The 22,359-nt window shown below is 42.9% G+C and overlaps 1 protein-coding gene across 1 annotated transcript in view; it reads left to right on the top strand.

Annotated features, from left to right (window-relative positions):
- LHCGR (luteinizing hormone/choriogonadotropin receptor) overlaps positions 1–22,359 on the top strand; it is a 65,836-nt gene that overhangs the window by 31,156 nt on the left and 12,321 nt on the right. The window contains exons 7-10 of the mRNA XM_024118835.2: positions 5,883–5,951; positions 11,088–11,162; positions 14,891–15,076; positions 18,361–18,441. Of these exons, the coding sequence (XP_023974603.1) occupies positions 5,883–5,951; positions 11,088–11,162; positions 14,891–15,076; positions 18,361–18,441 (411 nt within the window). The remainder of the gene's footprint in view (positions 1–5,882; positions 5,952–11,087; positions 11,163–14,890; positions 15,077–18,360; positions 18,442–22,359) is intronic.

Raw genomic sequence — 22,359 nt, 5'->3', positions numbered from 1 at the left:
AGCTGATCTCCCTGTGCTATGCGGCTGCTTCCCACTAGCTAGCTATTTAATATTTGGTAGTATATATAAGTCCATGCCACTCTCTCACTTCGTCCCAGCTTACCCTTCCCCCTCCTCATGTCCAAATCCATTCTCTACGTCTTTGTCTTTATTCCTGTCCTGCCCCTAGGTTCTTCATAATCTTTTTTTTTTTTTAGACTCCATATATATGTGTTAGCATACGGTATTTGTTTTTCTCCTTCTGACTTACTTCACTCTGTATGACAGACTCCAGGTCCATCCACCTCACTACAAATAACTCAGTTTCATTTCTTTTTATGGCTGAGTAATATCCCATTGTATATATGTGCAACATCTTCTTCATACATTCATCTGTTGATGGACACTTAGGTTGCTTCCATGTCCCGGCTATTGTAAATAGAGCTGCAATGAACATTTTTGGTACATGACTCTTTTTGAATTATGGTTTTCTCAGGGTATATGCCCAATAGTGGGATTGCTGGGTTGTATGGTAGTTCTATTTTTAGTTTTTTAAGGACCCTCCATACTGTTCTCCATAGTGTCTTGCTCTCTTTTTAAGCATCACTATGAAACATGGATTTTTTCTAAAATTTTATTCAATATATTATACTGCATTGCTGTCATCATTATTTTAGATACCTGTCACCTTTTTATTGTTGCATGTGGTAAGTTGACATGAACTTGGCTGTGGTGGAGGGAAACATAAAAACTCAGTACTGCTGAAAAGCAAGAGGCATGCTCATATCAGAGAGAGGAATCCCTTGCTATAGAGACTGTGAGCCCCACAGAAATGAGGCAATTCTGATGAACATCCAAAAGTAGGGTCATGGCAGCATAGAGTAGTGACCAGAGACAGTTATCCATACAATGACTGCCAGGGTATCCACTAAAGAAATGTCTTCATACATGAGGAATCATTCAGATATAAAAGGACTTCAGCAAAGTACTGCATGAAGAAAGTGGTGATGGATAGGACAGGATCCCTCTTCTTTAGGATGGTGTTTATATAGTCATTTGATAAAAATTTGCTTATAGATATACTACCACAGGGCATATTTTCTAAAATAATATGCTTTCCCCTTCAGTAACAAATATTCCTAATTCTGCAAGGTCTGACTCAAGTCTCAGCTCCACCATGCAGCCTCTCTGACTTCTCCAACCCAAGAGAACTTCTCCAAGACTTCTCATTTCTGTGTACCACACATGCTCACAAGGACTGTCTACTGGCTTGTATTATTCTTTCATTACTTCATGTTTTCACCCATTGAGATTATGAGCCTCTCAAGGACATGGATCTTATATGTCTTCTGTGTCCTCAGTAAAGAGATGGGAAGACCCCAGATCCTAAGGCGTGAGGTACCTCCCCGTTCAATGGGGTCACTTTTTGAGACCCCAAGGATCTGTAAACCTAAATTAGGCTTTCTTCTTTGAAATCATCCAAAAACTAGATGGCTACATGATCAAGTGGGAACTATGGCAGAATGTCTAAGGCTGCTAATATAACCCCAGAAACGCTTTTAAAACCCCAGGAGGGCTTCCCTGGTGGCACAGTGGTTGAGAGTCCGCCTGCCGATGCAGGGGACACGGGTTCGTGCCCCGGTCCGGGAAGATCCCACATGCCGCGGAGCGGCTGGGCCCGTGAGCCATGGCCGCTGAGCCTGCGCGTCCGGAGCCTGTGCTCCGCAAAGGGAGAGGCCACAGCAGTGAGAGGCCCACGTACCGGGGAAAAAAAAAAAAAATCCCCAGGAATATTTGGAGTTTGCTATAAGGCAGTATTCAGAATTAGAGTGTCATCTGTGATTAAGTTCTAAAGCCCGAATCTTATTTTGAATAAAAAGGTGCCATTCTCTCTGTTTGAGTCAAAATTTCTGACATTTGAATAGAGAATGTAGACAATGCTTTAAAGTAAGGTGCAGCTATTGTAATAGAGGAGAGAGAAAATTTCATTTCTATGCCTGTGACAGCATCCTCAAAGCAAAGGAAGCCCTCCTCATTTAATTCTGACACCACGATGTTTTAGAAAAAAGCTATCTGAAGTGACTCTCCAGATGTTTTAAAGGGCATTTAAAGCATTGTGCAGCCCTGACAGCATGAGGTTTCCCACTCACATCTGTAATTTCTCCAAAGTAAGGAAGCCACTCTTTTAATCAAAACAAGGCAGCACATTCTATTGTCTGCCAATGTTAAGAACAGAGCCGAAGAGCAGTAGCTGAAAAGGAAATGGTGAGCCATTTTCTTTGGAAAATTGGAAGAAGCAGAACCCAGGCTATTAAAAAAAATTTTTTTTTAAGACATAAAAAATGTCCAAATACAAAAATGTCAGTGGTGCCAGCATAGACCAAAGGTGGTTGAGGGTCCCCGGAGAATGAGTACATTCAGGGCAGCCCAGGCCACTGAATTGACCTGCTCTACCCAGGAGAAGAAAGGCCCCTACCTCAGTAGAGGAGAATGACAGTTCAATTAAACAGGTCACTGCATTTCAAGACATGCTGTCCAGAGCATGGAAAGGGAGATCTTTCTCTCTGTTCTGGCCAGACAGCTGGAAGCCACTGTTAAGTATAAGAAGAAGAAGAATCATAGGAGTAACACATTAAGCATTTACTTTGTTCCAGAACTTATTTCTAAGTACTCAATGTATGTTTACTGTTTTAATCCTTACAACAGCCTTTTGGGGTCAAGACTATTATTATCATCTCTGTTTTCAGATTACCAAATTGAGACACAGATAGGTTAAGTAAATTGCCCAAAGTAACTCAGTTCACAGGTAGTAGAGCTGGAATCCAAGCACAGGCAGTTGGGTTCAGGGCTTGCAGACTTAACTGCGAGGCTGCACTTAGAGCAATGGCATTGTAAGCCCCACCAAAAAAGCCAAGTATAAAATCCTAATATGTATCAAAAGTAGGATCAGGGTATCACATACCAGTGACAAGGAATGGGCATCCAGACAAGTGCTGGCAGCTTTGCTTTGCTAAAAGCACGGTAGGGGCTACCTTTTCTACACATGTAGTTCCACCACTAAGAAGGTAGAGAAAACAGTAAGGGGACCAGACTCTGGACTCAATTCTGTCCAGCAGACCATCTGATTTTCACTATGGAAATAATGAGAGCTGCACCATCCTATGATACACCCTAGGACAAGGTCCCAAAGTGGCATGCCCAAAGCTCACTGGGAGAGCTTGTTATAAAAGTGCATTTTCCTGGATACCACGGCCAGGTTCTGATTCCGTAGTTCTGCAGTGCACCTGGTCAGTAGGTCTGCATCTGCATTTGTGGCCAGAAGCTCCAGATGATTCCTATTCAGTGGATGGAGGAGAATGATTTGACAAACACTGGCCTAGACTCTAAGAAATACAGTTTCAAAGAGGTCCAGAGAAAAGACAGGTATGATTTCTTCATCTAAAAGAGATTACTGTAAAGGAATTCAATCCCCAAAATGACAAGAGACTGCCAAAGAACAATATTCTAAGTGTAAAATAAAAAGAGAATTCTAGTGGGATTGTGTGAAAGTTGTGTGTAATTCCACAAGACAACAGAGATAAACCAAATACCAATCCCCTCAGATTCTACAATATAAATGGGGACAGAAAACTATTGAAAAATGGCACCCAATAATCCATTACAGAATATAGTTAAGAGCTCATGTGTGAAGCTGTAAACTCAGAAGAATTCCAGAAGAAAGCCCATGAGAGCAGGGGAAGCCAGACAAGGCTCTTCCTCCCATGTAAGGGCAAGGCCACCGCTCCACCCAGCCTGTTGACTGAACTCGTGTTAGGTAGCAAGCATTATGAGAGATCTGGGGGTTTAACAAAATGAATTAAATATGCTCCCCTGCTCTCTTTGAACTCAATTATTTTGTAATCTCTATATTTTCTGAATTTCAGTGTTCAAGTATCAAGCTTCAACACTGAGTCCCAACTATACTTATTTATAGGCTGGTTTGTCTCAGGTGTGTTGATGGAAAGAGACCCCCCCCCCAAACACACACACACACAAACACACACTATACACATACATATTACACACATCCACACTACACACATACACATACAATGAAATTAAATCCCACGCTTGTTTTATTTAACAAAGGCTAGAGAAACCTTGCGGACAGCAGCCACCTGGAGGAGTAGGTGGAGACTGTGTCTAAACTGTTTCTCATGTCACCCCCAACCTGTCCCTGACATGGGCGTGCAGCTGCCAGAAACCCTGTAAAGGGAAGCTAGCACCTGGCCAGATGCGGCGGCTTAATTTTATATCATACCACAGCCCTTTCTCACTTGAGTCTCATAGCATTGTTCATAAAGAACTTACACAAATATTTCTATTTGAGACTGTGGCTTTCAAACTTGCTTGGCCATGATTTACAGTGAGAAATTCATCTTATATATAACCATTTGTTCATCCAATTCATTTAACATATATTTACCGTAATCCTCCCAGGCGCCAGGCACTGTTCTGCATGCAGGGGATTCTGCAATGAACAGAACAGTTTGAATCCTTGCTCTCATAAAGGTTACATTCTGCTGGGGAGGCAGACAGTAATATAATCATGGGTCAGATGCTAATAAAGCAAATCAGAGAAGGGAGACAGAGAATGCTGGAATGCTGGGGGGGCCATGTGGCTATCTCAGGAAAGAAAAGTCAAATCACTCAGCAAAACTGATGTGCTGGAAGTAGCCCCAGTCACAGTGTGTTCTGGTCTCATTTCCACCTATTGAGAACTTTAGACAAGTCACTTTCTTCTCTGAGCCTCTTTCCTTCTCTGTCAAATGAAGGGTTGCCGCTTGCTCCTCTCCAAGCTCTTTTCTGCCTCTAACGTTTCCCAGCATCTGTGCTCTGAGGAGTCTCCTGTGTCTTGTTCTGGGCAGACTTATACGTATATATACTTACATGTACATAACATTCAAAAATGGTGGAACAGGGCTTCCCTGATGGCGCAGTGGTTGAGAGTCCGCCTGCCGATGCAGGGGACGCGGGTTCGTGCCCCGGTCCAGGAAGATCCCACATGCCGCGGAGCGGCTGGGCCCGTGAGCCATGGCCGCTGAGCCTGCGCGTCCGGAGCCTGTGCTCCGCAACGGGAGAGGCCACAACAGTGAGAGGCCCGCGTACCGCAAAAAAAAAAATTAAAATTAAAAAAAAATGGTGGAACAAAACTTCAGAAAGAGTACTACCCCGATTACGTGCAACATACTCTAACGTTTTCCATTTTGTTCCATTCTGTTCTATTTCATTTTTTTTAAGCTGATTGTACCCAACTAAATTGATTTCACTATCCACTAATGGGTCTTAAAGAACTGTTTACAGACATTGAAATCTTGGTTGTGGAACAAAATGTGGCATCAGCAAAACCACAGACTCATCTAAGAAAAAGAAACACACACTCAGTACTGGAGCCTTCTGCGCTCAGCTTTCGGTGACCCAGAAAGCCCATATGCCCAGATAGGCCTGTAGAACCAGACACAAGACTTGAGTGTTAGACAGCTCTAGCCTCACATTCCAGTTCTGCCACTGTTTTCTCTGACCGTAAGCAAGCTACACAACAACACGAAGGCTTAGGTTTCTGACCAGAGCAATGGAAGTGACGATAAGGATTAAATCATAAATATGTAGAATGGTTGATCAATATCTGGCACTTAATAAACACTTAACAAATTAGTGGTGGTGCTGGTGGTAGAGGTGGAAGCCAACTAGAGCAAGAAAACAGTCTCATCTCAGCAGGCCCCGAGGATCTAAAATGTTAGAGAAACAGAGCTAGATATTGTAAATGCCAGTAATTATCTTAGTAATAAATGTCACAGAAGGAAGAATGTGTGATTCCAAACTGTGTTTCTTTTGCTCCTAAAACCTCTCTCCTCCCTCCTTAGAAAACTATATGGAAATGGATTTGAAGAAATACAAAGTCATGCATTCAATGGGACAACGCTGATTTCCCTGTAAGTATGTGCTTATTTCCCCAGCTCATGAATAAAAATGAAATATTACTCTGGCTACCAGATCACATTCAATCTTCAGCAACTAACTCAGGACAAAAAATAAACTTTCAAGTGGCTGGTCCTCAGTGTGGCACGCATGTTACTAGGCAACTGGCTGGCTGGAAACCGCAGAGTACACTGATACCGAAGATAGGTGCAGCCTGCATACCTTGAAGTTGACAGTTTGCTGAAATATTCAACACCCTACTTTAGGCTCCCCCACCTCACAGCCTCCCTCTCTAGTCCCCTCGCTCGGGTCGATGGTGCGTTAGAGGCAGCGTGATTTCAGTGAAGAAATTCTTCCTCCCGGCCCCACTGCAGGGAAATCGGATAATGCCATTTACCAGCCTCATCAGCCACAACAGGCCCACACAGAAGCCCATCTCCCTACTGCTGCGGGCGGGGTGGGGTGGGGGGAGACGCGGGGGGGAGTAAGGAGCTCACGTCCCACAAGGTGAGGGAGGCCTGCGTTTTTCACCACAGCCTACCCCAGCCCCCAGTGTTAACAGCCTTCAACTTTAGAGAAGCATCCTCACTGCTTCCTTCCTTCACTGTTCTCAACCTGTCTTTCTTTCTATGGCTCCTTTTCTAAAAAAGGGGCTCACTCACAAAGCTCGCAGGGCCAGGGGGGAGGCTGCTTGAACCATGACAGGTACCGGGTAAGGTGACAATCACCATACACTTGTGTACAGTAAAACCTAATAGCACATGAAAGGCTCAACTAAAGCCAAAGTTAAGGAAAACCAACAAATGAAAAGGCTTTTAATAATAAATACGCCATATGTGTAAACCATGGTCTACACCAGTGCTTCTCAAACTTTAACACACATAAGAATCACATGGAGACTGCTAAAACACAGGTTCCTGAGCCCCACCCACAGACATTTTAATTCAGTGGGTCTAGGGTAAGGCCCGAGAATTTGAAATTTTAACAAACTCCCAGGAGACGCTGATGCTGCCGGTCTGAAGTTAAGTAGCATAAGTCTATACAATATACTATTTATTTTAACTACAAATACTAACCAAAGACCCTATTATATGGATACCATGTTATATAGCTTGGTGGAGAAGAGAATGGATCTAACAGTCACTAACTGGGACTCAAACTCCGATCCCATTATTTATCACCTTGACCTTGAGCAAGTTACTCAACCCATCTAAACCATAGTGTTTTCATCCATAAAATGGAGCTGCTAATAGGCTTGTTTTGAAGATACCGCCACCAGAATGAAAAGGTCTGTTTTGCATCCTCAGTACTTAGCACAGTGCCTGGCATAGAGTATGTGCTCATTTATTAATTATTTGTTACATTATATAGTTAATTATGAATGAATGATAATTAAATAAGATTGTATTTTTATGCAGTTAGCACAGGTCTGGCACATACTAAGTGCTCAAGGAATGGTAGCTTTTTAAACAGTTGTCCTTCCTACCATGGAGTGGATTTTCCCTCATTTTCTTGTTGACTTGAATTCAACGCAGGGTTCACTCTGGCCAGTTGAATCTGTTTCTGCCAAATTAAAATCAGAGGCTTATCCTCTCCTGGCACAGTACTCTCAGATGCCTCATTCTGTTATTCACTCATCAAGTGTTTGCCAAGCATCAGCTGTGTTTGAAGGAACATGCTATATTTTGAGGGGAAATGAAGATGAAGAAGCCCTGGTGTTTGCCCTGCAGGAGCTTACAGCCTAGGAAGAAACATCTCCAAATGGTATATAAACTGTACACTAAGTAGTTACTAAAACAGAAGGCAAAATATGGTGCCTGGCCTGAGAGAGGTAAAGTCCTCTGGGATTTCAAAGGCAGAAGAGAAGGAAATTAGAGAAAGCCTCATGAGAGATGTAGATTTTGAGCTGAGCCCAACTTGGACAGGCAAAGATGGAAGGAAAATGCACTCCGGTCAGAGGACAAGAAGAACAGCCCAGAGGAGGATGCACGGGATGTGCTCAAAGACCAGAAAACAGTACCTTTTAGAAAGTCCTAGATGTGGGTTAGAGACAAAGCAGGAAGGGCCTAGATGCTAGAGTAAACAATTTGGACTCTCTTCTGTAGAAAATAAGCCGCTGAAAGTCCTGGGATAGGAAGTGCAGAGGGGTGCTTAAAGAAGGTTGGCTCATGGGTTAGCAGGGAGGACAGAGGGCTGGAAGGGGCAGGCCAGGGCTAGAGACACAGAAGTCAGAATTACCTGAGGAGAGGGGATGGATGAAGTTCTTTGTGGCTGAGGTCACCTGCACAAGGAGGAAAAATAAGAGGACTGAATATAAAATTGGGGGGAAACAAGAGATAAGGAAAAGAAGCCAGAGCAAAAGCAGAGGTGAGAGGCTAATCAGCAGAGTACATCTTTGGGAGGTCAGGGAAAGCAGAGCGTAAGGTGGGAGGTCCTTGGTCAGCAGTGTCTCGACCGCTTTAGAGACACCAGAATGGGTGTGGACTTAGAAAAGTCCCAAAGTCCCATTAGTATGTATTCCCCATACCTCACTGTCACCAGAAGGAGGAAGCCAAGAACACAAATCAGTTTGCCAGGAACACAAGTCAATTCCATTCATTTATTCATTCAACACACACTTATTAAGCATCACCAATATATTAGGCACTAAGTTAAGTGCTGTGTCTACAATGGTACAGTGGAAACAGTCCCTGCCCTAATGAAGTTCCTGTACTAGCAGAAGAGACAGGAAAAAGGCAAGTAAATAAATGAAATTATTGCACTAGTGATACATACTGTGAAGGCAATAACCTATCCCTGAGATCTGAGAGAGTACCAGGGGCAGACTGACTCTAGGTTATGTGCTCAGGGACAGCCTCACCAAGGGTATGATATTTAGGCTGAGCCTAAAGGATGCCAAGGAGTCCACACTGGCAATCATCAGATGAAGCGCATTACAGAAAGAGGGAGCAGCATGTGCAAAGGTCCTGAGGTGGGCAAGAAAAGCAGCTGATAAACTCCAAGAACTGAGAGGAGGCCAATGTGACTTAAGGGTCATCAGCAAAGGGAACATTGGATGAGATTAACCTGGAGATGGAGCAGGAACAAGTCATCAGGACTGAGGGGCCATTAGAAGGAGTCTGAATTCTCTTCTAAGAGCAAGCAGACCCATCAAAGGGTTGAGCAGGGCACAGGGAGAGTTTTCAAAACCGTCAAGCAAAATTTTCAAACTATGGGCGTGTCCAGCCCCATTTCTGACACCTTCCTCATATAAAGCCCGGTCCAAAGTTGTTCAGAACGATGACACCATAGCCCTACAAAGTTCTCAAATACGTTGCTTACTAAGACAGACAGGGTGGAGAGGAGCAGCTTCAGAAGGTTACCCTCAGACACCTCCAGGGGTCCGAGAGCCCATCCCTACCATTCCCAGAGCACCCCCCTTAGGGAAGCCTTGGCTGGAGTTTGGGAGTTCTCCCACTGTACTTCAAAAGGTCATGCTTCCCATCCTTCTCGCACCGAGAAGGCCATGCCACTTGGGAGAGTTCCCAAAAGCGACCCCCAGGAAACTGCGGTAGATACATTTTGGATTTATTTTTGACCAAGTTACATAATACAGAGTTATCATTATACAAAAAGATCTGAGTTTTAATAAAACATGAGAAATGCTATCCTGAAATCTGAACAATTAATTTGACCTGGCTGACATGAGGATTATTTGCTCACAGAGCCCAGTCTCAATGATTTATGACCATAACTGAACATAATTAAAACAAATCAAATCAGGAAGAAGAGCCATGGAGGTTTGGGAAGGAATTTTTCTTTTGATTTAGATTTTAAACAGCAATTGACTCTGACAACCTCATCTCTTTGAAAGTGGAAATACACCCAGGGGATGGGACGATGTGAGACTGACGGGTGCATTGTGATGAAAGGGCCGAGGCTTTCCGAGGAAAACGCTTAGTAGAAGCATGTGGAAGACAGCCACCAAGGGAGTGAGATGCAGGGGATTTTACAGTTTTTAAATGGCAGGGGTGATGTGGAGACTTGCAGAAAGACGATGAAGAAGATGTAAAGCTATGAGATGAACCAGGTAATTACTGAGGATCCTGCAAGGGAGGGGGCAGTGGGTGTTGGTGTATTTGTTTTGCCACTGTAACAGTGGTGCAGAAGAATCATGTCCTATGTTCAAAATCATCACGCCAGCAATGGATGTACACTGTGCCCACTGTCCAGCGTTTTCCAGAATGCTCTTTGAGACGCCACCCTTCTCTCGTAGGAAGAAAGCAATCAAAAGTAAGCTGACAAGTCTGAGCCCAGGGACTCCTCTCCCGGCTTCCTTGTCCACCCAGAGAGGGGCCTGTCCTTGGAGACACCAGCGTCAGGGCCCAGACAGGAGCTGCTCAGCGGGGCTAGGCTCAGCTGGTCCTGAGCAGCTCACCCTGAGCTGTCTTGAGCTTAGGGAACAGAAGCCCTCAGGTAGTTACTCCCATTGCAGCTTTTGGCTTCCTGAAGAGCAGTGGCCTTCAACCCTTTTGTTTCTACAATACACACACCTGGCAACGATCAGGCACAGGGCACAGACCCGTGGGGCACCCGGGGTAGGGGGAATTTTCTATACAGGCTGCCCTTCCTCCCCTTTCTAACCCACTGAGAAATGCACAGCTGAAAGAAAAAGAGTCCAATTAACATGATGAAAGGGGGTAGCTTTGAATGGACCCTACTTTTCTTTTAAGTAAAGAATTTGCAAACTTCAGTATATTCCTATGAACAAACATTGAGCTCTCCAAGGTCACGACGGCCTGATGCCGAGTGGGCTGCACTTCCACCCTTCAGCCTTGAAACACTGGAGCAGCATTTTCTTCCCTGCCCAGCTGGCTGGTAGTAAATGTGCACAACTCCAGGACAGAAGTAGGGAGTACTTTAAGTTGTAGGACAAAGGGTTCCACTGAGTGAGGGGAAAATCACAGAGGAAAGGCAGAGCCAAGCACACCAGCGATTTCACAATTTCTCCCAGGACAAGACGTCTTTTCCTCATTCTACCTAGAGCCCCGCCTTGTCCCCTCGACCCCTGAGCACCGTGCCCACAGGCTGCTCTCACCATGCATGTGCACAGCTATGACTGTTTACACGTGAGCTGCAAACTCCACTGAGGACACTGTCCTTCCCCACAGGGAGCTAAAGGAAAACGCGCACCTGGAGAAGATACACAATGGCGCCTTCCGGGGGGCCACAGGGCCTAGCATCTTGTGAGTACAGTGCTGCTGCCCTCCCTCCCCACCCGCTGCAGCCCAGCCGGCCTGCTCAGGGTGTCCAGCACATGGTTCCCCGCCTGCTTTGTCGGGAACGAGTCTCTGCACGTGCAAAGGTTACCGAAACAAAGCACCACCAACTTGGGGGGTTGAAACAATAGAAATGTCTTGTCTTGCAGTTCTAGAGGCTAGAAGTCTGAAACGAGGGTATCGGCAAGGCTGGCTCCTCCTGAGGGCTGCGAGGGAGGGACCTGTTCCACGCCTCTCTCCTTGCTCCTCGTAGTTCCTTCTGGTGGTGGCAGCAGAGCTCCAGTCTCCACAGGGTACTCTGTCTGTCTATCTGTCTGTCTGTCTCCAAATTTCCCCCTTTTCGTAAGGATACCAGTCATACTGGATTAGGGTCCATCCTAATGATCTCATTTTAACTTGATCACCTCTGTAAAGACCCTATTTCCAATTAAGGTCTCATTCTGCAGTACTGGGGGTTAGGACTTCAACATATGAATTTGGTGGAGACGGGGTTCAACCAACATCAAGTACGGAGGGCCTCCTAATGTGCTGGCAGGGGGGCGTGGTGTCCCCTGGCATCCCCTCGTGGGAATTAAGGCTGTGTGAGCTGCTATGCGTCAGGCTCCCTGAGGATGCAAGGAGCCGAGGCAAGTGCCCTCAGTTAATGGGAGTTGAGCGTAAGGACACATGGGAAAATTAAGAGGCACAGGAAATTGAACCATTAGTCTCCTGACAATGCCTTAGGAAGCCGGAAACGTCCTATAGGAAACAACTGCAGCTGCGCTCAGGCTTCAGGGAGCAATGCAACAGGGCTCCAGAAACTCTGCAGCAATAACGGCAGTGGCCTCGTCACCTTCACCACAGAGACGCCGGCCCATTAGTCCCTACTCTGGCACGCTATCACTAACGCCTTCCACAAGCGTGGGCTGAACACGTCCTGTTTACCAGGCACCAAGCTGCAGGGACAGTGGCGAGCTCTGGGCCCTGCTCATAAAGAGATGACAGCCATGGAGGGGAAAGAACAATAAACAGGCAAAGTGATAAACAGGCATGTGACTTTAAAATGAGAACAGTACTAGAAAGATAGTGAGCCGTGTAACCCAGTTCATTTGTTTGTTTATTCATTTGTTCATTGATTTATCCAATAACTGTAAGTCCATACTCTGTGCCAGGCACTGGATTAGACATCAGGGAAAGAGCAGAGAATAAGAAAAGACAAATGTCTCTGCCTTCATAGAGTAGGGAAGACAGACAAGGATCAAATGAGTAAAGAAAATACGTAGTATTCCAGATGGCCGTGGAGGAGAAAAATTCAGGTGGCTGGGCAAAAGGAGTTCTAGGGAGGGGGAGCTAGCATTTTAAGGAGGATGGTCAGGTAAGACTGTCCTGAAAAAGTGTTATTTAAGCAAATACCGGAAAGAAGTGAGGGAGCAAGTTGTGTGGGTATCGGTAGGAAGAGCATTCCAGGAGGAGGGAACTAAGCAGGAGGCCAGTGTGGCAGACAGAGCCAAGAGGAGGGGCCTAGAACAGAAGGACCGAGAGGTGGCGAAAGCCAGGTTATGAGGCTTGCGGCTATTATAAGGACTTTGCCTGTTCTCTGAGTGAGGTGAGGGGGCTTTAGGGTTTTGATCAGGGGAAGGAATGAACTGACCCAGTTATTCTTTATACCCTAGCTCCTGCCAGTATCCAGGTATGATTCTGTCTACTTTCTATATCCCACCATTATAAACCCTGAACTCTACTTCTTAGCTCCTGCCATTCTCATCTCCTGAGTATCTACTTCCTAACTCTTCTCTAGCAACTCCCAACTCTGTCTACCGCCTACTTCTGCCACTATCAACTCCTGACTTCGTCTAGCTCCTAGCTCTTGCCACTATCAACTCCTGTCACTATCCATTCTGACTCTGTCTACTTATTTCCTGCAGCCGTCAAACCCTGATTCTCTCTACATCCTAATTCCCAGCAGTAAAACTCCTGACCTTCTCCACTTCCTAACTTCTGCCATGATCAATCCTAACTCTTTCTTCTCTCTTCTCCACGTGACGTCATGATTTCTACTTACTCATGGCTTCCACCTCCTCATGCTTCCTGCCCACTTTTTTTTCTGCTGTCTCTCAGCTTCTGCCATCCTACCCTAGGCGTCCCTGTCTGTTATGTCTCATCTTCAAAGTACACCAGACTCAGAATCTTACACATTGCTTGAAGACTCTCCAGTCTAGCACACCCTAAAGGCAGAGTTCTTACAGCAAACTGGTCACCTACTTGGGCACTGAATAGCTAAGGAGAGTTGCCTTTGTTCAGGCACAAGAATGAGTGAGTATGATCATAAGACACACTGCATGACAGTTTTTGCTTGAAAACCTGCTTGGTCTGCCTGCTTAGAAATGACTGTGAGCCCGGTAGGCACCTACACTGACTTTTCCAGAACAGTGGGACCAGACCTAGGTCTCTTACTCTCCAAATAACTATTCTCATTATAGCCTTAGGGTTTAAGTGATATCTAGAAGTGGTCCTTCCTTCCACACCCCCAAAATATTTCCCCCATGAGTCTCTCACTGAAACTGAAAATCAATCATCAGAGTTCACTCCTTTGTAATGAGACCTTGCCATTTCTAGAATCTTAATTTAAAATATTTTACCCCCACCAAAAAAAAAAAAAAATCACCAGGCCTGCAAAGAATCATGTGGTCAATCCTCAATACATCTAAGATAATAACTCTGTAAAGCAGAATGAGAACACTGGTTACCTAAATCAATAAGGACACAAAAGCAATGAGTCTGCAGCCCCCGAGGCAAATTCTGCCACCTTGATATTCCACCAAGGGCCTACACTAGTCATCATGCCACGTTGTCAAGTTCATCTGTCCATCAATCCCCTATTGAGCCCCTCCCATGAGACGGGCACTAAGTATTGGGTCAGTTTGCAGCTATGCTCCTGGAAAACTTTCATGGGGTATCAGCAGCAGCCACTTAGAAGATGGGTAGAATTTTTAAATTCCCACTGACTCTTCCTCCTCATATTTAATTTGTTGGGAGTTTTCTTGGGCATTGCCTCAAGTCTAGAAAAGCTGAGGCATTCAGGACCTTGTGTGAAAAACCTGAGCTTTCCACACAGTTTTGCTTGCATGGCCGAGTGTTTGCTTGCTTTGGACTGATGAATCCAACTTGCCTTTAGAGAAGTTAGAGGGTGGCTAATGCCACACAGTGGCTCTGAAAAGTGTAACTAGCCTGTGCTTCATGAAAACCTCCCCTGCAGAGCTTGATCAATCAAAGACCGAGGCATCTGAAGCCCTAAGTATTTCCCCCTGGAGTAGAGCACAAAAGCTGGTGTCACTGCACGTGCCTGCTCTCTCTTAAAGCAAGTGGTTACTTCACTTCTGCTAAGTGGAGAGAGGTAGAGGCAGGGAGAGAGAGGGAGAAAGGAAGCAGCAGAGGGGAGAGAGAGAATGCTAATGAATGTATGACAGATACAAGGAATTATACTCAGCCTTGGAAAGAATAATGGGGTACATGTCAGATAAAAGACCACGTAGCTTTTTTGATTAAGATTCAGATCTTAATGAGACTAACTGAAATGGAGAATTAGGGAGAAAGCAAGATGGAGAAAAGATTCCTCGGAACCTAGAAGGATACTATTGTTGAGAGGAAGTTTCATTCTATGAATCATACATGTTAAGCAAATAAATAAACAAACCTTTCTCCCTTTTACTTTTCAGGGATATTTCTTCCACTAAACTGCAGGCCCTGCCTAGCTATGGGCTGGAGTCCATTCAGACACTAATTGCCACATCATCCTATTCTCTGAAAAAACTGCCATCAAGAGAAAAATTTACCAGTCTCCTGGATGCCACATTGACTTACCCCAGCCACTGCTGTGCTTTTAGAAACTTGCCAACAAAAGAGTGAGTAAAAAACAAAAGGTAAAGCCTGCCAAGCTGTGGCAGAAACTCAGGTTTGAAAATAGTCAACTGGTCGATGGCTCCCTGTCCTTTCACTCCCTGCCTTCTAGACCAGCTCCATAGTCATGGGGTCCCTTTCAGAAAGACCAGAAGAAAATGAACTGTCCTATTTCCTCCTGAAAACTGACTCCAAATAGTCGATTCACTCTGCGGCTAGAAGACCTTAGCTTATTCTTAGCTAATTCAAAACTATAGCCTTAAATCAGGCTATAACTGCAGTTGCACAATGGAGTACAAAACTGGTATCTCAAAGATCAACTAGCCCTAATCCTTATCAGAGAGCATCATTTCTAAAGAAGTGGGGGAAGTAGGCTCAGTAGGGTGAATTTTACCTAATGTCTTAATCCTTAGTTAAAAAAAAGAAAACACTATAGAAGGTTTCCAGTGTTTGGTTTTTTGTTTTTTTTTTTTTCAAGCTATTTCTCTCCCAACAGAAGACTATCTTCTATTACAGAACAGATTCCTAGCCCCCTAAGGATTACTTTAGTGTGGGGACAGAAAAGGCACAAGCTCCTGGCTGGTTTGCGATCAGTGGGGGACATCTTACTGATTCAACTAATTCACTTAAATCCAGAATGGAATAGCAGGGTGTAAAGGATTTCATTCTTTCCTTAAAGCACTGTTCTCCTGACTTTTTTTCTTTCTCACTGAAACGCATACTAAGAAATACTTTTTTTACATTGCAACCCAGTAAACACGACACATGTAACTGAAATAAAACAAAGCACTACTTAACTGTTTTACGTGTGTTACACTGATATTCTCTTATCTATTTTATTTCATGTTTTTTGCTTTTAATGCTAGTCTTGATTTACTTATTGTTTTCATGACCCACTAATGGGTCACAACTCACAGTTGGAAAAACGTCACCCTAAAAGGATATTATACAGCCTAAGCAGATATTCTCAATCAATTAATTAGATGAGGCACTAAGAGAGTGACACTAGAATGCCACTGTCTTAGAATCAACCTATTTAAAATTAATCAACCAGCACGTGTTATCATCATACACCTACTTTGTGCCTTGCATAGGTAGGTGCAGTTCTACCTGAAGCTTTTGAGGTAACCAAGAAGACAGACCACTCACTGTACTCAGAGAGCTATGCACTATTAACTGAGCTTCAAAGAATATTAACTGAGCACTCACTGTGTTCCAAATGCTATGCAAAATTCTGAAGATACAAAGATGAGTAAGAGCTCATTCCAACCATCAGGGTCACAGGCAGCTGTTTGGGGACAACACACATGAGAGCCAATATTTAGGTCCAATAAAGCAAATGTTATGATAGAGCTGAGAACAGAACAGAGTACTCTGGGAGAACAGAGGGAGAATTTCTAAATGGCAGCAGGGCTTATGGAAGGCTTCCTGAGGAAGTGACTTCTGCTGAGCCTTGAAGAACAGATAGGAGTTAGCTAGACACGTGTGGGGAAAAGCATACCAAGAAGATGGAAGAGCTTGTGTGAAGGCACAAAGGCAAGAGACAGTGGGATGAAAGTCATTCAGAAAAACTAAAACAAGAAGACTTATGGTTACATGGAGGAGGATGAGTGAGGAGAGCAGGGAGAAGTGGGCTATGATGGGCTCTGAGTACCAGGCCAAGTTGTTTAGAGGATGGGGAACCACTGAAGAATTCAAAACAGAATTTCTCAGATTTGCTTTTGTAAAGTATCACTCTGGCAGCAAGGTGGAGGATGGGCTGGAAGTGAGCAAAGCTGGTGAGAGAACAACTAAAACAGAGGATACAGATGCCAGTTTATGATAAAGCTGATTCTGGACACCTCCACTTTTGTGGCAAAGAGGTCACATCACTCCTGAAATTACTGACATGTTAAAACTTTAGTTCAGGGGTTTTTTATTTCAGTAGATGAAAGAGACTACAACCTTCGGGTTAAAAAAAAAAACAGCATTACGCAACTGTGGGCCAGTATCAAAGTGAGATGGGAATGCAGTCACACAGAGGTTGTCTTGATTGGAATTAGAAGCTTCAGCTGACTCCCTCTCTATCTCTAAAGCTAGAAACCTTGGATGTTAGCGAGGATGGAGAGCCTGAAGCTGGGTCAGTGGACTGTTTGTGCAAACTCTGGGTCACCCCTCTGCCCTGCAGCTGCTGTGTGGATAACGCACACAGCTGCCTAGGCAGATGGCCCCCAAACTCTCCTTGGTATCTATGATTAAAATTTCAAAAAAGATACAGTAGACAGAACCCAGTGCTATTATCTGAAGGCCAAGAACAACCACATTTCCTATTAACTGTAGATTGGTTCACACAGAGTATCTCTAAGTATCAGATACACAGCCAGCATCAAACACACACACAATCTCTCTCTCTCACTCCCTCTCTCTATCTCTCATGCAAAATAACAAGCTGATTAATTTTTGAAAGTGAGTCCAGTAGCTCAGATAGTTCTTATATATTCTCCACCTTCCTGCTTTTATACAAAGTCATTCCTACAAGGAACTGTCTTGTTAATACTGGAGAAGAATAATACATAGAAACATGCATTCTGGATTGCCTCATTTCTCCTTCTTCCTCAGGAAAGGTTGAGGTTCGCACAGCCTGCTCTCCTTTCCGCTATTTCTTCACCCAGTTTTCCTTTGTGCCTCCCTTTGGTTTCATCTTAGGAATATAGTATAAGTACAGCCTTCTTTTAATTTCTTGACATTTGCCCCTTTCCATAGGCTAAATTTCTTAGAGGGAAACATGAAGGAATAGGGAGCAACCACATTATATTTCTGCACATAATCCAAAAAAAGCAGAAAATTCACAACATAATGTCAGGTTCAGAATCTTCAAATCTTTACAAAAGAGATTCCCAGTTATAATTCAAAGCCATGAATTCTGAATGGTTATTTGTTCATTGAGGCCGGTGTGGTGAGGACAGCAGTGAGGAGCAAACCTTAATACAGCACGAAGATAGCTTTTAATGAGCATTGAAAAATCCATGATTCAATGTGATACATTTAAGTTTGTTTCATCTCTAGAGCCCACACAGAAGACTTAGCATTCAGAAGCATTTTATCTAAGCTGGAAGCACTCTAATGATAATTCAGAAGCCTTTACTCTCTCCCAGGAAGCGTTTCAGATAGGACAATGGTGCAGAACACGAGGCTGGTATAATAGGTAGAGAATTTGGATGAACAAAGCATAAATAGACATGATCAGGTTTAGTTTAAAGACCAAAAGCTCAACTGTGGTTGTTTGTTTGTTTGTTTTTACCTCTTTCAGGCAGAATTTTTCATTTTCCATTTTTAAAAACTTTTCCAAACAATGTGAAAGCACAGCAAGGAGACCAAATAATGAAACACCGTAAGTATTTGCATGCAAAGAAACTCGGGAAACCACGTCTCATTCTGCGTGCATCTTATTATTATCAGTGCCAACAATTTCTTTTTTTTTAACATCTTTATTGGAGTATAATTGCTTTACAATGGTGTGTTACTTTCTGCTGTATAACCAAGTGAATCAGCTATACATGTACATATATCTCCATATACTCTCCCTCTTGCATCTCCCTCCCACCCTCCCTATCCCTCCCCTCTAGGTGGTCACAAAGCACCGAGCTGACCTCCCTGTGCTACGTGGCTGCTTCCCACTAGCTATCTATTATACATTTGGTAGTGTATATATGTCCCTGCCACCCTCTCACTTCGACCCAGCTTACCCTTCCCCCTCCCTGTTCCTCAAGTCCATTCTCTACCTCTGTGTCTCTATTCCTGTCCTGCTCCTATGTTCTTCAGAACCTTTTTTTTTTTAGATTCCATATATATATGTTAGCATATGGTATTTGTTTTTCTCTTTCCAATGTACTTCACTCTGTATGACAGTCTCTAGGTCCATCCACCTCACTACAAATAACTCAATTTCGTTTCCTTTTATGGCTGAGTAATATTCCATTGTACATAAGTGCCACATCTTTATCCATTCATCTGTCGATGGACACTGAGGGTGCTTTCATGTCCTGGCTAACATTCCCACTAGCAGTGCAAGAGTGTTCCCTTTTCTGCACACCCTCTCCAGCATTTATTGTTTCTAGAGTTTTTGATGATGGTCATTCTGACCGGTGTGAGATGATATCTCATTGTAGTTTTGATTTGCATTTCTCTAATAATCAGTGATGTTGGGCAGCTTTTCATGTGTATGTTGGCAATCTGTATATCTTCTTGGGAGAAATGTCTATTTAGGTCTCCTGCTCATTTTTGGATTGGGTAGTTTGTTTTTTTAATATTGAGCTGCATGAGCTGTGGCAATCTGTGTCTCTTCTTTGGAGAAATGTCTATTTAGTTCTGCTGGCCATTTTTGGATTGGGTTGTCTGTTTTTTGGTATTGAGCTGCATGTGTGGCTTCTAAATTTTGGATATGAATCCTTTGTCAGTTGCTTCATTTGCAAATATTTTCTCTCGTTCTGAGGGTTGTCTTTTGGTCTTGTTTATGGTATCCTTTGCTGTGCAAAAGCTTTTAAGTTTCATTAGGTCCCATTTGTTTTTTTTTGTTTTTATTTGCATTTCTCTAGGAGATGGGTCCAAAAGGATCCTGCTGTGATTTATGCCATAGAGTGTTCTGCCTATGTTTTCCTCTAAGAGTTTGATAGTGTCTGGCCTTACATTTAGGTCTTTAACCCATTTTGAGTTTATTCTTGTGTGTGGTGTTAGGGATTGTTCTAATTTCATACTTTTACATGTAGCTGTCCAGTTTTCCCAGCACCACTTATTGAAGAGGCTGTCTTTTCTCCACTGTATATCCTTCCCTCCTTTATCAAAGATAAGGTGACCATATGTGTGTGGGTTTATCTCTGGGCTTTCTATCCTGTTCCATTGATCTATATTTCTGTTTTTGTGCCAGTACCATACTGTCTTGATTACTGTAGCTTTGTAGTATAGTCTGAAGTCAGGGAGCCTGATTCCTCCAGCTCCATTTCTCTTTCTCAAGATTGCTTTGGCTATTCGGGGTCTTTTGTGTTTCCATACAAATTGTAAAATGTTTTGTTCTAGTTCTGTGAAAAATGCCATTTGTAGTTTGATAGGGATTGCATTGAATCTGCAGACTGCTTTGGGTAGTATAGTCATTTTCACAATGTTGAGTCTTCTAATCCAAGAATGTGATATATCTCTCCATCTGTTTGTATCATCTTTAATTTCTTTCTTTCACAATATTGATTGTTCCAATCCAAAAACATGGTGTATCTCTCCATCTGTTTGTATCATCTTTAAATTCTTTCAACAGTGTCTTATAGTTTCCTACATACAGGTCTTTTGTCTCCCTAGGTAGGTTTATTCCTAGGTATTTTATTCTTTTTGTTGCAATGGTAATTGGCAGTGTATCCTTAATTTCCCTTTCACATTTTTCATCATTAGTTTATAGGAATGCAAGAGATTTCTGTGCATTAATTTTGTATCCTGCTACGTTACCAAATTCATTGATTAGCTCCAGTAGTTTTCTGGTAGCATCTTCAGGATTCTCTAGGTATAGTATCATGTCATCTACAATGACAGTTTTACTTCTTTTCCTATTTGGAAAAGATTTACTTCTTCTTTTCCTATTTGGAAAAGTTTTACTTCTTCTTTTCCTATTTGGACAGTTTTACTTCTTCTTTTCCTCTTTGGATTCCTTTTATTTCTTTTTCTTCTATGATTGCTGTGGCTAAAACTTCCAAAACTATGTTGAATACTAGTGGTGAAAGTGAGCAGCCTTATCTTGTTCCTGATCTTAGTGGAAATGGTTTCAGTTTTTCACCATTGAGGACGATGTTGGCTGTGGGTTTGTTATATATGGCCTTTATTATGTTGATTGTTGAGGATTTTTGCATCTATGTTCATCAGTGATATTGGCCTGTAGTTTTCTTTTTTTGTGACATCTTTGTCTGGTTTTGGTATCAGGGTGATGGTGGCCTCGCAGAATGAGTTTGGGAGTGTTCCTCCCTCTGCTATATTTTGGAAGAGTTTGAGAAAGATAGGTGTTAGCTCTTCTCTAAATGTTTGATAGAATTTGCCCGTGAAGCCATCTGGTCCTGGGCTTTTGTTTGTTTGAAAGTTATTAATCAGAGTATCAATTCCACTGCTTGTAATTGGTCTGTTTATATTTTCTATTTCTTCTTGGTTCGGTCTCGGAAGGTTGAAGGTTAGGTTGTTTATTTGAGATGTTTCTTGTTTCTTGAGGCAGGATTGTATTGCTATAAACTTCCCTCTTAGAACTGCTTTTGCTGCATCCCATAGGCTTTTGGTCATCGTGTTTTGTCATTTGTTTCTAGGTATTTTTTGATTTCCTCTTTGATTTCTTCAGTGATCTCTTGGTTATTTAGTAGCATATTGTTTAGCCTCCATGTGTTTGTATTTTTTACAGATTTTTTCCTGTAATTGATATCTAGTCTCCTAGCGCTGTGGTCGGAAAAGATACTTGATATGATTTCAATTTTCTTAAATTTACCAAAGTTTGATTTGTGACCCAAAATATGATCTATTCTGGAGAATATCCATGAGCACTTGAGAAGGGTCTCTATTCTGTTGGTTTTGTATGGAATGTCCTATAAATATCAATGAAGTCCATCTTGTTTAATGTATCATTTAAAACTTGTGTTTCCTTATTTATTTTCATTTTGGATGATCTGTCCATTGGTGAAAGTGGGGTGTTAAAGTCCCCTACTATGATGGTGTTACTGTCGATTTCCCCTTTTATGACTGTTAGCATTTGCCTTATGTTTTCAGGTGCTCCTATGTTGGGTGCATAAATATTTACAATTGTTATATCTTCTTCTTGGATTGATCCCTTGATCATTATGTAGTGTCCTTCTTTGTCTCTTGTAATAGTCTTTGTTTTAAAGTCTACTTTGTCTGATATGAGAATTGCTACTCCAGCTTTCTTTTGATTTCCATTTGCATGGACTATCTTTTTCCATCCCCTCACTTTCAGTCTGTATGTGTCCCTAGGTCTGAAGTGGGTCTCTTGTAGACAGCATAAATACGGGTCTTGTTTTTGAATCCATTCAGCCAGTCTATGTCGTGTGGTTGGAACATTTAATCCATTTACATTTAAGGTAGTTATCAATACGTATGTTCCTGTGACCATTTTCTTGATTGTTTTGGGTTTGTTATTGTAGGTCTTTTCCTTCTCTTGTGTTTTCTGCCTAGAGAAGTTCCTTTAGCATTTGCTGTAAAGCTGGCTTGGTGGTGCTGAACTCTCTTAGCTTTTGCTTGTCTGTAAAGGTTTTAATTTCTCCGTCGAATCTGAATG

The sequence above is a fragment of the Physeter macrocephalus genome, chromosome 12, assembly GCF_002837175.3.
Source record: "Physeter macrocephalus isolate SW-GA chromosome 12, ASM283717v5, whole genome shotgun sequence".
NCBI classification, from domain to species: Eukaryota; Metazoa; Chordata; class Mammalia; order Artiodactyla; family Physeteridae; genus Physeter; species Physeter macrocephalus.
The sequence above is the reverse complement of the archived record's forward strand: the minus strand, read 5'-3'. Positions and strand labels throughout refer to the sequence as shown.